We start from the raw sequence: 16,262 nt of genomic DNA, 5'->3' as shown, positions 1-16,262 counted from the left end.
GCAAAAGATAATATCCTGGTGATTAATAAATATTTGTGAAATGGAACAAAAATAATGAGTAATATATTTCAGTAAACATGAAATTTACAGGTATGTTTTTATTCTAATGTAGAAATAATAAGCTGAATGAAAGGAACTCTAGGATATGGAAATGAGAGCTTTATCTTGTGTGACTGTTGTACTTAATGTACTATGTTATTTCTCTTCTCTTTTGTTGTCCTTTCGTTAATCTCTTATTGTTTTACACCTGACTGTGTTAGCTGGTATACTGTATATACATATGATTATTTGAAACAGGAAAGGGAAGGGAGGGAGAAACAAGATGATTGGGAGGGGGATGGAGAGAGGGAAATGGGGAAAACCATGAGAAGGGTATCAATGTGTGAAAAGTAATGCACTCCTCCTAGCTGGCGATTGTAACTGTAACCCCTCTATACATTACAATAAAATTTTTTTTAAAAATAAATAATCATAAGCCTCAGGTACAAGAGGGCTGATTTAACCTGATTTAAACCTTATACAAACCATATATGTATTGACACATAAAATAGTATCCCTTAAGTTCAAATTTTGTATTTTTGTGTATCAGTTTAAAACCTTAAATATTGATAAAAATAACATTATTTCACACGTGAGCTATTTCAACTGAAATGCCAAGAATTTGAAGCTATAAAGAATTAGAAACTGGTTTAGCAGCAATGAATGTGTTCAAAATTACTTTTACATCCAGAAACTTGTAATAAGGATTTCAGAAGCTAGCTAATTGATGAATACTAATAATCCACATTCTTTATATAGAGATCACGGAAATTCTTCTTTTCATACATCTAACTTTTCCTTAGTAAATGGATTTACTAGTTATGTTTGTTTTTATTTAAAATTTATCAATATGCATTTACTCACAAACTGACAAATTGAAACCCCTTTTACAACTACATAAGGATAACAATATAAACACATAAATAAGATTGGAATAACAAAGCTTTCAACTTAAACATGGGGACATCTGATTCCACCCCCATTACATATTTGAAATTTTGGTTTCATTATTTCAGTGTCTCAGAAATTCAAGTTACCACTTCCCTAAAAACCTCACTAAATTTAATGAAACATTATTTGCATACCTGTACAAATGTAGCAATTTTAAATGTTTAAAGACTGAAAGGAGAAGAGAAATACTTGGAATCATGACTCTATTATGTCAAATAATACATGTTTCTCTAGTGGCACATAAAATTCCAGAGAGTGAGCAGAAAGGCTCACTTCTTAGTGTATAGTACCTCTTAAATATCATGAATTGATTAAATAGTATATTTTAACATATCTATCTTTTTTTTAATTGTTAGGATAATGTATAGAGGGGTTACACTTACATTCATCAGGTAATAGGTGCATTATTTCTCGCACATTGATACCCCTTTCTCATGTTTTTGTAGTTACATTTATTTTTACCAATCACTTCCAGAAGTAAAATGTTACCAAAAGTATTTGAGGCTAGCATATCTAATTAAAACTCACAAGTATTATTAATGAAATGTGGAAGAAAAAATTCAAATGAACACTCTGAACCTCTACAAAAAAGACATTATACTACGTCATTTTATGTGCATTATTGTCACTTATTAACTTAGATAATCATGGGCAAACCTATTAATCTGTCTCAGTTTCTGGTGTTTTTGAATGTTAAATAAGCTAAAATATGCTAAAATAGTTGCTGGCCAGGCTTGATTGTATATACATATAATCAAAGCAATAGGGAAGCTGAAGTTAGTTTGAGAGACCATCTCCATAACGTGGTGTAACCTCATATCAAACAGATAAACAGATTTTATCACATATACATTGTTATTATAGCCTATTTTTTTTGTTAGAATGTATTATTACAAAAAGGGTTCCAGTGTGATATTTCCCTATATACTTTAATTAAATTGTTCTTTGGTATCACTACTTCCTTCACCATCTTTAAGTTTTTAGTGATTTTACTTTATTTATTGTTTTTACTTTCTTTTTTATTTTTTGCATATATTTTTATTGTAATTAATAGAAGTGTTACATGACAATTGCCAGATAGAAAGTGCATTAATTCACATACAATGATACCCTTTCACATGTCTTGATCCACATTTACCTCCCCCCTACCCCACCCCTCATCTTGTTTTCCCTCCTTCCCTATCCAATTTTAAATAACCAAATACAAATATATCCTATATATCAGGTAACAAAGTGAGATACTGTAACAATAAGAGTTAACCAAGGGACAGCAAAAAAGATGAGAGATAACATAGTACCTTAAGGACAACAATCATTCATTATATGGCATATGTTTCTATATCCTGGAAGTCCTTTCATTTAGCGTCATACTATATGGACTTATGTATCATGGTTTTGCTCTATTGCAAATCTCTGGTAGGAGAACCCGAGGTTTCTACTGATTATGACAAATGAGGGAAACCATTGAGCCTAAGTTCCTTTGAGTCTGGCTTACTTCACTTAATATGATTTTTTCTAAGTCTTTCCATTTCCTAACAAATGGGGCGATGTCGTTTTTTCTGACAGCAGCATAGAATTACATTGTGTATAAATACCACATTTTGTTGATCCATTCATCAACTGAGGGACATCTAGGTTGGTTCCATATCTTTGCTATAGTAGATAGTGCTGCAATGAACATCACTGTGCTAGTGGATTTGCTATGTCCTTGTTTCTGGATGATTGGGTAAATGCCAAGTAGTGGAATTGCTGGGTCATAGGGGATGTCTGTGTTTAGTCTTTCGAGGAACTGCCATACTGCTTTCCACAGTGGTTGAATGAGTTTGCACTCCCACCAACAGTGTAGTAGTGATCCCTCCTGGCCACATCCCCTCCAGCATCTGTTGTTATTAATTTTCTTGATCCTGGCTATTTTAACTGGAGTGAGGTGGAATCTTAAAGTTGTTTTGATTTGCCTTTCTTTTATGACCAGAGATGTTGAGCATTTCTTCATGTGTCTATAGGCCATTTTTGTTTCTTCTTCAGATAAGACTCTCTTTAAGTCTTTGGCCCATCTTTTAATGGGATGGTTGTTACTTTGGAGATGAGTTTTCAAGTGATTCAATTTTTTGCGCTATTGATATATTTTAGATATGAGGCCTTTGTCTGTTGTATGGTTGGTGAAGATCTTCTCCCACTCTGTAGGCTTCCTAATTAATTTACAAAAGCTCTGCAGTTTAATGCAGTCCCACTTATCCAGCTTCTCTCTGATTTGTTGTGATTCTTGGTCCTTATTAAGAAAGTTTCAACCTGTGCCAAGAAGGCCTAGTGTACCTCCTATTCCTTCTTGTAAAGTTTTCAGTGTGTCAGCTTTTACCTTGAGGTCTTTGATCCATTTGGAATTAATTCTAGTGCAGGGTGACAAAGAAGGATCCAACTTCAGTTTTCTGCATGTATTTAACCAGTTCTGCCAGCATCACTTGTTGAAGAGGCTGTCTTTCTTCCATTCTATTTTTTTGGCTCCCTTGTCAAAGATTAGGTGGCCATAGGTCTGTGGTTTAATATCTGGGTCCTCAGTTCTATTCCATTGGTCTTCGGGCCTGTTCTTGTGCCAGTACCAAGCTGTTTTGATAATTACAGCTCTGTAATAGAGTCTAAAGTTTGGTATTGAAATTCCTCCTGCGCTGTTCTTTCTGCTAAGAAGTGTTTTTGATATATGGGATCTTTTATTATTCCATATGAAATTTTGGATTGCCTCTTCTATTTCTTTAAAGAATGACATTGGGATATTGATGGGCATTGCATTGAATTTGTAGATAGCCCTTGGCAAGACTGTTATTTTCACGATGTTGATTCTTCTAATTCAGGAGCATGGGAGGTTTTTCCATTTCCTCAGTTCTGCTTTAATTTCCTTTTTCAGGGTTTTAAAGTTTTTAGTGATTTTATTATGCTATATTTATTATATCATCACACTCATTTTCTTATCCTTCACCCATTGTTTCTCCAGGTATACATTCCATAAATGAGAAATCATATGATATATATGTCTTCTTGAATTTGGACTGTCTTAACAAAATGATCTCTAGTTCTATCCATTTTTCTGCAAGCAATATAATTTCATTCTACTTTACTGTCAGTACTCCATTGTGTATATATACTACATTTCCTTTCATAATTCATTCATTGTTGGGCAGCTTTGGTGATTCCACAGTTTGGCTATTTTTAATAATGCTGCAATAATTATGGGTGTCAAGTCTATATACTGCATCTTGTACACAATCCTTTGGATACAAGATCAGGAATATATAGTAGGATAGTACAGCAGTCTTATCCTAGTTTTTGGATTTCCATAGTGCCTTTAGTAATTTACATTCTCACCAATACAGTATAGAGTAAGTTCCTTTCCATCCCATTCCAGCATATCTTTTTTAGCATATGTTTTTAGTGTATTTGATCACTGTTCTGATTGGGGGAAGATGGAATCTGAATGCCATTTTGATTTATATTTTATTTATGACTAGGGATGTTGAACTTCATGCATGCTAGGCAAACACTCTACCATTAGGCCACGCTCCTGGCCTCAGGTTTTAATTTTATCTATTTTCAGACCTAAATGTTAGCATTGCTTCCCAGCTACTAATTGAGCGTTTGACTCATTTTGGTATTTCTAAGTATTTGAGGTACTTCATTGTGTTATTTACTTGAGATTTCACTGATTCACGGAATTTTATTTCTTTTTTTCTTTCTTCAAAGAGTGATTGTTGAAAGTGATTGATTCATTTATTATATTTCTACTTCTCTTATGATGTAACAAGTTACTGAGGGTTATTCCAATTTTCTTTTTGTATCTGTTAAGACTTGATCTCTTTCTAAGAATATTCTAAGGATTGTTGAGAATATATAATCTGTAATTATTGAGTGGATTACTCTGTAGATGTAGTTAAATTCCCTTAATCTAGTGTAATTTAATTCTAAAGTTGTTGATTTGGGGGAGAGGGGCATGACTTTTCTATTGGTTAGATTTGACAATGAATTCTTCGTTATAGTTACATTGGATTAATGTCCATAGTGTTTCCTTTTAGGAAATCAGGTGTATTGATGTTTAGTGTGTACACATTTATGACTGCAATGATCTCTTCATGAATCATGCCCTTCACCAATATTACGTGACCTTAATCATCTCTTCAGATTAAGTGTGGTTTGAAGTCTGTTTTGTTAAGTAAGTATATATATATTCATTTGCTTCAGGTTCCAATTGCTTGTAATATTTTCCAAAGTTTCATTTTAGGACTGTGTCTCACTTTGCCAGGGTACACTGAATCAGACAACAAATGCTGTATCTTTATTTTTAAACCCAATCATTCTACATTTTGATTGGAAGATTGAGATCATAAAGACTTTTTAATAGATTTTTGGTAATTATTAACAGATGTATTACTGTCATTTTGTTTTGTTTGGAATATTCAAGTCTTTCCTAATCCTCATTTGCTTCACTATTCATCTACTAAGATTTATACTTTTCCATATTTTTTCATGCTTGTGTTTATCTTCTTCATCTGTGCATAGGACTCCTTCAGTATCTTCTGCAGTGCTGGCTTAGTAATATTGAATTCCTTAGTTTCTGTTTATTATGGAAACTTTTATTTCTCTTTCAATAATGAAGATTTGCTTTGATACATACAATATACAATAATGCAGGCTTGCTGGGTGTGATGGATCACAACTGTAATCCTAGCTACTCAGGAGGCTGAAATCTCAGGATCAAGGTTCAAACCCAGTCCAGGCACTACAAAGCAGAAAGACTCTTATCTTCAATTAATCTCTAGAAAACAGGAAGTGGGGCTATGGCTCATGGGTAGGGAAGTAGCCTTGAGCTGAAGAGCTCAGAGACATTGCCCAGGCCCAGAGAGTTCAAGCCCCATGACTCCTCCCCCACAAAAATAATGCAGGCTCAAAGTCATTTTTCTTTCAGGGCTATAGCACTCTAAGCCCTCTTCATTTTTAGACTTTCTTCTGAAAAAACTTGTTTTCTGATGGCTTTATCTTTATATATGATTGGGCACTTCTTTCTTGCAGTTTTCAATATTCTTTTTTTGTGTATATATTTAAGATTGAACCATAAACAGTATATACCCGGAAGATTCTTTTCTTATGCTTTTGTTGTCTGAAAAGCCTGTTTTACTCTGCTCATCTGGAGTTGTCCCTGACTTTCTTGGCACCACTCCAACAGTGCCTTCCTTCTCATTGCAGGCCCCTCTATTGGGACATTTAACAGTAATCCTTTTACTTCTCCTTCTTGGACCCTGTTTTCTTAAACTCTGTGAAGTTTTTTTTTAAGCAGGATAACTGCTCTACCCAGACCATCCTACTACAGTAGAAATCCCAGGTTTCACTTATACCATGCTACCCAATGTAGACCCAGAACCTGAAGACACTGATGGATCTGCCTCTTCCATTTAGACCCAATCTTTTTATGTATCTAAAGATGGATTATGAAGGATTAAGTTCTGTCTTATTCCCAAAGGCCAAGGTTGGGATTTACATATCTAAAGCCATGCCATTTGTTGGAAGTCCTGTTCACCTGCAATCTTGCAGTAGACATATTCTCATAATGTAGACAGCAGGGCTTATGTCACCATACTAGATCCCCTAAGATGGGGAAAACTACCTTGACTAGTTTATAGTTCATAAAAATCCTTCCATGGGTTGCAGTTAGATGATTTCTGAGGGTAGCCTAGTTAAGGTTCAATCTTCTAAGCTTCTTTTGAAATATGAATACTGGAATGAAATGGTTCCATCTTGGCATCTTGGCTGATGATGACTCCAGAGATGAAATCCCACTTCTCTACCCCCACTCTCTACACGCCTGAATTCTTAGAAGCAGAGGTGGAGAGCTGGACAGTAGATTCCCAGACCTGCCAGAGCTGTACTATAAACTCTACACAGTCATTTACTCTTGATCTCTTCCTGAGCCTGCCACCTAACCATGACCCTATTTAGGCCCCTGGATCCCTGCTGACACTACACTATGCCTTATGTCCCTTGGTGCTCCTCAAGTTACTATGGTGTCCTCTTCAACTCTTCTTTTGAGTTGATATGGTTTGTTGAGAGATTGCTTGCTGTTCTTTCTCTTTACTATCCTCGTGGCTCAGTTTCAACAGAAGTGCATTAGAGGCTGCAAGTTTTTTTGGAGACATGAGTCCATTTGTAGTCCAGCTTTCTAATAAAGACTCCAGATTCATTCTCTCAAAATATGGCTTCTCTGTATCTTGTGATTGACTTCTCATATAACACTTTCATTTTAACAGTTTTTCTTCTTTGTGGGCTAGAAGCCACAGGAAATATGACCACTTCTTACACTATAGCCAATTTATGATCTCAGAAACTACGCAAGTATTGGTGTCCTGCAAATGTACTAGATAGTGGGGCAAGGAAACAGAGTAATTAGTTTTATACACTGGAAATGAAAAATCATGGTACTTGGGTAACTCTGCTAATCTATGCTTTCAGACCTACTGAGCAATAATCTTCTATTGGGGAGATAAAGGTAAGAGAGACTGTGTGATGCCTGGGTTCAATGAACAGAGAGAACTATATTGCTTAATCTAATTTTAAATATCTCAAAAATAACAGTTTCTAGTATTTTACTTTAAAAGCACTTTCACATTGTTGAAGCTACTTCCTTACAAAGAACAGGTTTCAAGATATTTAAAATCTTATTTCATTAAGATTAATTTAGTTATCATAAATAACAGGTATTTTACAACAACTCTAGAACTATAAAATATTATTCATAGGATATTCTTGCATAAATATTGGTGTCAGCATATTACTTTTTTAGTGAAATCATAAAAAATTTCTATAGAACAGTAATATTTAGTTATATACTTTGAATTATGCACATTAACATTTTCTCTCAGAAACAAATGATAAAACACAGTATTTCTCCTATTCTGATAAAATATTATAAGTTTTTCTAATTGCTAAAGACCTGATGCTATCTTTAAGGTGAAATGGTTAGATGTAAACTCTCACTTTCAAAAATGAAACAAACTGAGAATCATGAACATTCAATTAGGTCAGTACTGTCTTCTTCCCAGTACTTCACATTCTTAATATAAAAAAAAATAAAAATTGTTTTTATTATTATCTTTAAGTTGTTCTACAAAGAAGTTGCAATTTAGCAAATAAATGTATTAATATAATACATCTTGTTTTCCAAACATATAAAACAGTTAGTAAATGCCTGCATAGCAATTCCTGACTTTTGCTATATGTGACTAAAAAAATGAAAAATATGAATGAAAAACTGATTATAAAATGAATTCTGATAAACAGATTAGCTTTTTCTTCATATTAGAAATTTGGATTTTTTGTACTCATTTAAGCATTATGTACACTAAAACTAGAATGATTACAGAAAAAATTAGCATGGCCTTGTGAAAGGACAACACACACATCTGTGAAGGATTTCATATTTTTACTTACAGTCTTATAAACAGAATATGAAAAAGCTCAAACATTTGTTTTTCTGAAGAGCATGGAGATTAAGGGGAGAGGGACAGATGAATGCAGAAGGATAGGTGAATCTAGTCACAATATTCAATGGACTTATGTGAAAATGGAAGCAGATAACTTGAGGGGATCAGTGGGATTGGGATAGGACGAGTGGAGATATCACAATGAGTGACACTGATCAAGATGCACTGTACTCATATATTGACATGTTGAACTAATCTTCATAAAGATAATAAAAAATAATAAGAGATTTGTTCTTTTAAAAGAAAAAAGTCCAAATTACCTTAGCTTTGAATATTTGTAGGAAAGCTCAGATACTATTCTGTTACAAAACAAAACAAAATCTAATAAGGGCATAAAGTGAATATGCCTTTTGGAATTCAGATTTTTTTCCTAAACCTTCATCTTTCCTTAGTAACAGACATTGAGAATTCCTCCCTTTTTAGCCTTAGTCATTATGACAGATATCTTGTTCACTTCCCTATTTGAAACACTTTCAAATAACTGAAGTGCCCAGGGTTCTCTGAAAGCTTTGCTATTCCATTTTATATGATTATTTCATAATGACCAATTTTATCAACAAATTTCTTTTTGAAGGCCTTGCTGAGAACTGCACCATAGACAGGTTGATAGTACAGTTTAGATAATTACAATAATTTTATCAACCATGAAAGACCCAAATTTTACATTGTATTTAGAAGAAACTACTTACTTTTTAAATACTTTATATTGCCTATTGAACTAAAAGGGCAATGTACACCAATATGGTAGAAAAGTTTTTTCTCTGTTTCACCTAAAATTAAAAATTTTAGAAAGTAAACCTTATAATTCAGTATTACTTAAAGAAAAAGATGTAAAATTCAGAAAATTTTAATAATGACTAATTGTCATCTAGTAGACCAGTTGGTAAATTTTTCTCCAAGGGGTCATTTATGAAGTAAAGGCTCTATAAATTGCAAGTTTTTAGTTGAAACTCCTTAACACATTCATTTTAATCATAGAAGGTATAAGTAAATGAATGTACTATGGGTGTAACAAAAATGTCACTTATAAACAAAGAAATTTAAATTTCAAATAAGTTTCACATGTCACAAATACTATTCAATTCTTTTTGAAATTTTAAGAAAATAAAATTGCAAATTACATTCCTGATAAGGCATGTACAAACAATGATAGGCTGGATTTGACCCATGACTAGTTTGTTAATCCCTGTGATAATGTTTCCTTTTGGTACAGAAAACATGTTTTACTCATTTTTAACATTTGTGTCTAAGCATAACACACTTAGTGCATATTAAGGAGAAAGAAAAAGCTGGAATCATGTGGCTCATATTCATAATTGTAGCTACTCAGGGAAACTGAAATCTGAGGATTATGAGTCTAAGCTAGCCTGGGCAGAATATCTCCAAGACTGTACAAGGAATAAAGTACCAGCTGTGAGCAAAAATGTTGCCTGAGTGTTTTAGGTACAAAACAATTCCAATAAGACATACCCAATAGCTTTCTGAATGAATGAATGATTGGCTTAACTATAAGTGTACATTGGACTTGGTCTGTGTGAGTGTGTATGTACACACATGTGCATGCGCACGTGCGTGTGCACCTACCAGTCCTGGGCCTTAAAATCAAGCACAGGCACCATCCTTGAGCTTATTTTTGCTCAAGGTGAGTGTTCTACCAATTTGTGCCAAAGTGCCATTTCCAGACTTTTGGTTCTTATTTAAAGATAACGGACTCATGGACTTTCCTGCCCAGGTTGGCTTTGAACCATGCTTCTCAGATATCAGCTTCCTGAGTAGCTAGGATTACAGGTATGAACCACTAATTCCTGGCAAATCCCTAGACTTTCAAATCTTCACGACCAGAGTAAAACATTAGTATATAACCATTGCTTCTGGCATTATAACTTCAGTGTTTTACTATGAAAATACTGAAAATATTTATCCCATAAAGATTAAGTAACTTAATATTTTCTTATTACTGCATTTTAATAGTTATATATTTTTTGTATTTCTTTAATCTTTCTGTTTCTTCTGAAATGAATAACCAAATTTTCTTTCTTAAAATATTCTTTATGCAAGTAAATGAAAATAGAATATGAAAATAATTTGTTCAGTAATGTCTTTATATTTTATGGAATTTTATAATTACTAATATTTCAACAATACCAATGAGTTGTCCAGCCTTCATCAAATCAGAGATGTTCAATATATTTGTAAAACATAAAGATTTTCACATTAAACTAAAATTTCTTGGTGAGCAGCTGAGCCAGAACTTTAATTTTCAGAAAAGTTTACATTTTCAGCCTTATACTAAAGTTTAAAGGATTCGGGATATTTGGTGATAAAAATTTACTTTCCTACAAGTAAAAATATTGCTTATAAACAAATCTATAACATTTTTCTACTATTCTGATAGTATTATAAAAATATTAACCATCATACAAGCAGTGGTGTATAAAGGTCACTTATTTAAACATTTAATACTCAAACTCCAAAAATATGCTTTACCTATGTAGTCAGACTTCTTATACACAAAATGAAACAAAACAAAATACAAACACTATTTCAGTGCATGGCTTCCCTCTCGACTATACTTTTTTAGCTAATCTCAGAGGGTGAAAGAAATATAGAAATTAGCCAAAGGATCACTTCTAGTTAGGATCTAGGAACAAAATAAATTGTATAATTAAGACACAGTTTTATGCAATTTAAGTTAAAAATCTCTCAGTACAATTTTTGAATTGCTGTAAGTGCAAAACTATTTTGTTTATAAATGTAATTCCAAGATCAAAGGTTTATAGGTTGTTTACATAGGAAAATAGTAAATATCTTACTAGTTGTTTTATAAAATTTCATTTTCATATCATATGCAATGGTTCTTCAAGTTTAGGATTATAGTCTATTGTTGATAGGAAACATCCAAATCACTTGGGCCATAGAAGAAATACACATTTTCAGGACTTCATGAAGAAGTACTGAATTATTGATCAAGAAGTTGAGTTTGAGTGGAATACATTTTATGCCATGTATAGGCAACACCTACTATAAAATACTACATATACATTACTGAATGAGAAACTCTATATATGATCTACAGTAATATGCATTTTAATAGGACCTCTGGTTGCATCTGATTAAGCTGAAGTTTGAAAAAAAAAACAGTGTATTTCAGAAAGAATTGCAGGAATTATTTAATAAGCATAAACAAAAAGTATATAACTGAAAATAAAGTGTAGCTACAATCGTGTACTGATTTGAAGGGCAAAGCTAACGTTAACTCAAAATTGAGCCAAGAAATACTTTTTTGGAGAGTAAAGAAAATTATGTCACAAGTAGTAATATAAGAAGCCAGAAGTAGTACTGAGGCTTAAGTGGTAGAAGTCTAGCCTTGAGACAAAAGCCCAAGGCCAAGGATAGTACTCTGGCCCTGAGTTTTAGCCCCAGGACTGGCAAAAAAAAAAAAAGAAAAGGAAAAATATGTGTCTCTTTCTGTATATTAACAAATATTAGCTATTCTTCATTATTTTTATATTTTTTCCTTGCAAAGATAGTTGATTCTTGTGGCATGAAGTTCATAAATTAATTTGCTTTGGCAGTTTATTTAAAATTAGGTAAAAATACTTTTTCATCAATGGTGCCATACAATTATTATTAATATCCCATTTGCAATGATCTCATCCTCAAACTTATTTTAATTTAAGACAAATGACAAGGGAACTTAAAGATGAATCAGAACCAATTTTCAACTGTATTGATAAAATACATTAGACAGAATTTTACAATAACACCATAAGGTTTAGCAGACACCATAGAAAATCAAGCCAAGGATAAATTTCTAGAACAGTTCAGTCTTCTCCATAATCTACCAAATAATTCATCCAGAGTCAAACTTTTCCACTCTTCTGACAGCAAAGACTTCTTTTCTCAGGAAAATTATTTTAAATATAAAAATAGTAAAAGGGATTAGAAGGAACATTAGAAGGTGCATTCCTTGAAAATAACAGATAAAAAGCATATAGTATCTTACCTCTGGAGTGACATCTCGTGGTGCAAATCCTGTTCCTCCAGTTGTTAATATCAAATTAAGTTCCTTTTCATCACACCAATCTATTAGAGTTTCCTGAAAGAAAATAATAGCATTGGTACAACGAAAACTTGCTACTCATAGTAGTTAAGATATGGAATCAACTTAGGAGCCCATTCCTATAAAGGGAAATAAAATCCTGTCATAAAGAAAATCATATAAAATAAGAATGACCAATAGCTACATGAAGAAATGCTCAACAGCTCTGTCCATAAAAGAGATGTTAACCAAAACCTCACTGAGATTCTACCTTATCCTGGTTAGAATGGTCATTATAAAGAAATCTAGTAACAACAGATGTTGGCAAGGATGTGGCCAAAAGGGAACACTACCATACAGTTGGTGGGAGTGCAAACTTGTTCATCCACTCTGGAAAACAGTATGGAGGGTCCTCAAAAGACTGAAATTAGAGGATCCCTATGACCCAGCAATCTTACTTCTTGGCATTTACCCAAATGACCACAGATGGCTATACTAAAGCTACCACCACAACCATGTTCACTGCAGCATTATTTACTATGGCTAAGATATAACCAACCCATATGCCCATTGGTAGATGAACAGATCAAGATGTGGTATGTATACACAATGGAGTTTTATACTTCCATCAGAAAGAATGGCATTGCTCAATACATAAGTAAATGGAAAGACCTACAAAAATTTTATTAAGCTAAGTAAACCAGACTGAAAGAAAAGGTCGCATGGTTTCTCTCATTTGTGGGAACTAGAATATGTTTATGATATTCTTAACAGGGGATCTCAACAGCCCAATTGCTAAGTGTATAGGGCCATATATAATGAAGCATACTAAAACAACAACAACAACAACAACAAAACTCCAAGAATTGAAGAAAGAGGTTCTTCTTATTATGTCCTCTATATGGTTCTTTTTTTTCTTTTTTTTCTGTTTTAGTGTTCTGTACCCTTTGTCTTATATATAACTTATCTGATCTGGGAAAGGGAAAGGTAATCACAGAAACATCAGGACAAAGAATGAACTAAGGCAACATTGATGCTTACTTGACACAACACTGGGAACGAACTTTACAACTTGAGGGGGGTGTAGATGTGAGAAAACGAGGGATGAGGGTAATGTGTTTAAAAAGAAATGTATTTGTTATCTTAATTATGTCACTATAACCCTCCTGTTTTTCATCTTTTCAATAAATTTTTTAAAAAGAAAATTTCTATAAAGAAAATGAAATCCTACCATGTGTAGCCAATTAGTAGACATTATATTTAATGAAAATAAGCCAGTAAAACAATATTGCCTATCTTTTTCTCTTCTAAGTGGAAGATATTAAAATTTTCTTAAATCTGAATGTAAGGGACAAAAAGGGAGTACGGTGATAGTAGCAATAAAAGGCTGCTGTGTGTGTTTAGTATATATACTTCTTAAAATACCACACTGAAATCCATCAGTATTTATAAGTAATATATATTCATTTTAAAAAGCAACTACTATAATTGTGCCATAAAAGAAACTAATAGAATGTGCCTGTTTCAATGTAAATACATAAAAACAAATATAAATTGCTAAGAAAGCAAAAAAATGGTAAAACCACATTTTTATTTACTGATATGTGAATATACTAAAATTTTTTGTTGAAAAATAAATCTCCGTATTAAAGTTATGAAATTGATAGGAGAAGGGGTATTTATAGCACTTTCAAATGTCAGGGATATATCTTTGGAATAGTTCCTGGTGCCTGTGGCTCATTACTGTAATCTAGTTACTCAGGATACTGAGATCTGAGAATTGTAGTTCAAAGCCAGCTATGGGAGGAAAGTTCATGAGACTCTTATCTCCAATTAGCCATCAAAAACTGGAAGTGAAAGTTCAGATTAAGTCACAGAGTGTTAGCCTTGGAAAAAAAGTTAAAAAAAAGCTCAGGGATAGCACCCAGGAGGAGTTCAAGCCTCAGGACTGACCCACACACCACACATACAAGTACCATATATACACTATGTATATACAAGTACCATATATATATTATGTATATACATACAATCTATATGTACGTGTATGTGCTATACATACTATACACATTATATTGCTTTGAACATTTTATTATAAGCTGAACATAATCAGATATTTGATATGGATACCATATATCATATAATTCACTTAATTTTAGTTTAAAAATCTTTAACAAAAACTATCTGGTTTACTTCTCTGATATTTAGCATTATATAGGCTATAAAAGAACTGATTTTATAACAAATTTTAATATAATAAAGTTCGCTGAGGTTTAATTTTCTAAACAAGAAAACATACAGACACAAAACATCTTTAAGATGTTACAACACAGTTTATATAGATAATTTTATTTATAAATGTCTTTATATGAGTAGAGAAATTTAATAATTTTAGTAAAGTTAAGAAAGAAAGAACAGGGTCAAGGAGTTTGGTCTAGTGGTAGAGTGTCTGCCTAGCGTGCACAAAGACCCTTGGTACCACATACATAGAAAAAGCCTGCAGTGGTGCTGTGGCTCAAGTGATAAAGCGTTAGCCTGGAGAAAGCCCAAGAATAATGCTAACGCCCTGAGATCAAGCTCCAGGACTTTTGCAAAAAAGAAAAAAAAGAAGAAAGAAAAAAACAAGAAACTCAGGGACAGTCCCAGTGCCAGGCCCTGAGTTCAAGCCCCAAGGCAAAATTTGATTTGCTTTTTTTTTTTTTTTGGCAGTCCTGGTGCTTGAACTCACGGCCTGGGTACTGTCCCTGAGCCTCTTTGTGCTCAAAGCTAGCATTCTACCACTTGAGCCATACTACCTCTTCTAGCTGTTTCTAAGTAGCCTACTGGAAATAAGAGTGTCATGAACTTTTCTACTTGGGCTTACTTCAAACCATGATCCTCAGCCTCCTGAATAGCTATGATTACAGGTTTGAGACACTGACACTCAGGTAGCAAGGACTTTTATATGATGAAGATTTGGTAATTACAATAGTAAATGAATAAGAGAATATAGATAGGCAGCAAAACAAAACAAAAAAAACAATGAAAAGATAGACAGGTTTAAGCAACCTAAGAGGCAAGGCTGTTCTACTTACTAGATCAGAATGTTCTGATATTGATAGGAAGATTACTCAATCTGTATTACAAAATGGTGATGCTCAGCTCTAGGTTTAAAAAAAGGGAGGGTCAGGATCGGGAGTTTACCCTAGTGGTAGAGTGCTTACCTAGCATGCAAGAAGACCAGGGTTCACCTGTAACTCATGGAGACTAAACAACACATTGTTGAATCACCAATGGGTCATCGAAGAGATCAGAACAGAAATCCAACAGTCTATGAAATTTAACAGTAAGGAGCACACAAACTACCAACTCCTTTGGGACACAGCAAAGGCAGTACTCAGAGGAAAATTTATAGCGCTGAGTGCCTACAACAACAAGTTGGAAAATTGCAAACCAACAAGTTAATGTCTCACCTTAAGCTCCTGGAAAAAGAGCAACAAACCAACCCTAATCCCAGTAGAAGAAAGCAAATAATTAAAATCAAAGCAGAATTAAATGATTTGGAATCCAAAAAAACTATAGAAAGAATCAACAAAACAAGGAGTTGGTTCTTTGAAAGAATTAACAAAATTGACAAGCCCTTAGCAAATCTTACCAAAAAAAGAAGAGAGCATATCGAAATAAACAAAATCGCAGATGAAAATGGTAATATCACGACAGAAATTACCAAG

At 33.3% G+C, this 16,262-nt stretch overlaps 1 protein-coding gene and 1 non-coding gene across 9 annotated transcripts in view; one reads left to right on the top strand and one right to left on the bottom strand.

Annotated features, from left to right (window-relative positions):
• Gphn (gephyrin) overlaps positions 1-16,262 on the bottom strand; it is a 337,298-nt gene that overhangs the window by 188,611 nt on the left and 132,425 nt on the right. For all 8 annotated transcript variants that reach the window (XM_090344303.1, XM_090344305.1, XM_090344307.1 and 5 more), the window contains exon 4: positions 12,517-12,609. In XM_090344303.1, the coding sequence (XP_090200429.1) occupies positions 12,517-12,609 (93 nt within the window). The remainder of the gene's footprint in view (positions 1-12,516; positions 12,610-16,262) is intronic.
• Positions 8,345-8,451, top strand: LOC150054577 (U6 spliceosomal RNA). The gene has a single exon (XR_016537699.1). It is a non-coding gene; the product is annotated as a U6 spliceosomal RNA (small nuclear RNA).

The sequence above is a fragment of the Megascapheus bottae genome, chromosome 14, assembly GCF_031878675.1.
Source record: "Megascapheus bottae isolate mThoBot1 chromosome 14, mThoBot2.hap1, whole genome shotgun sequence".
In the NCBI taxonomy this organism is placed as follows: domain Eukaryota; kingdom Metazoa; phylum Chordata; class Mammalia; order Rodentia; family Geomyidae; genus Megascapheus; species Megascapheus bottae.
The sequence above is the reverse complement of the archived record's forward strand: the minus strand, read 5'-3'. Positions and strand labels throughout refer to the sequence as shown.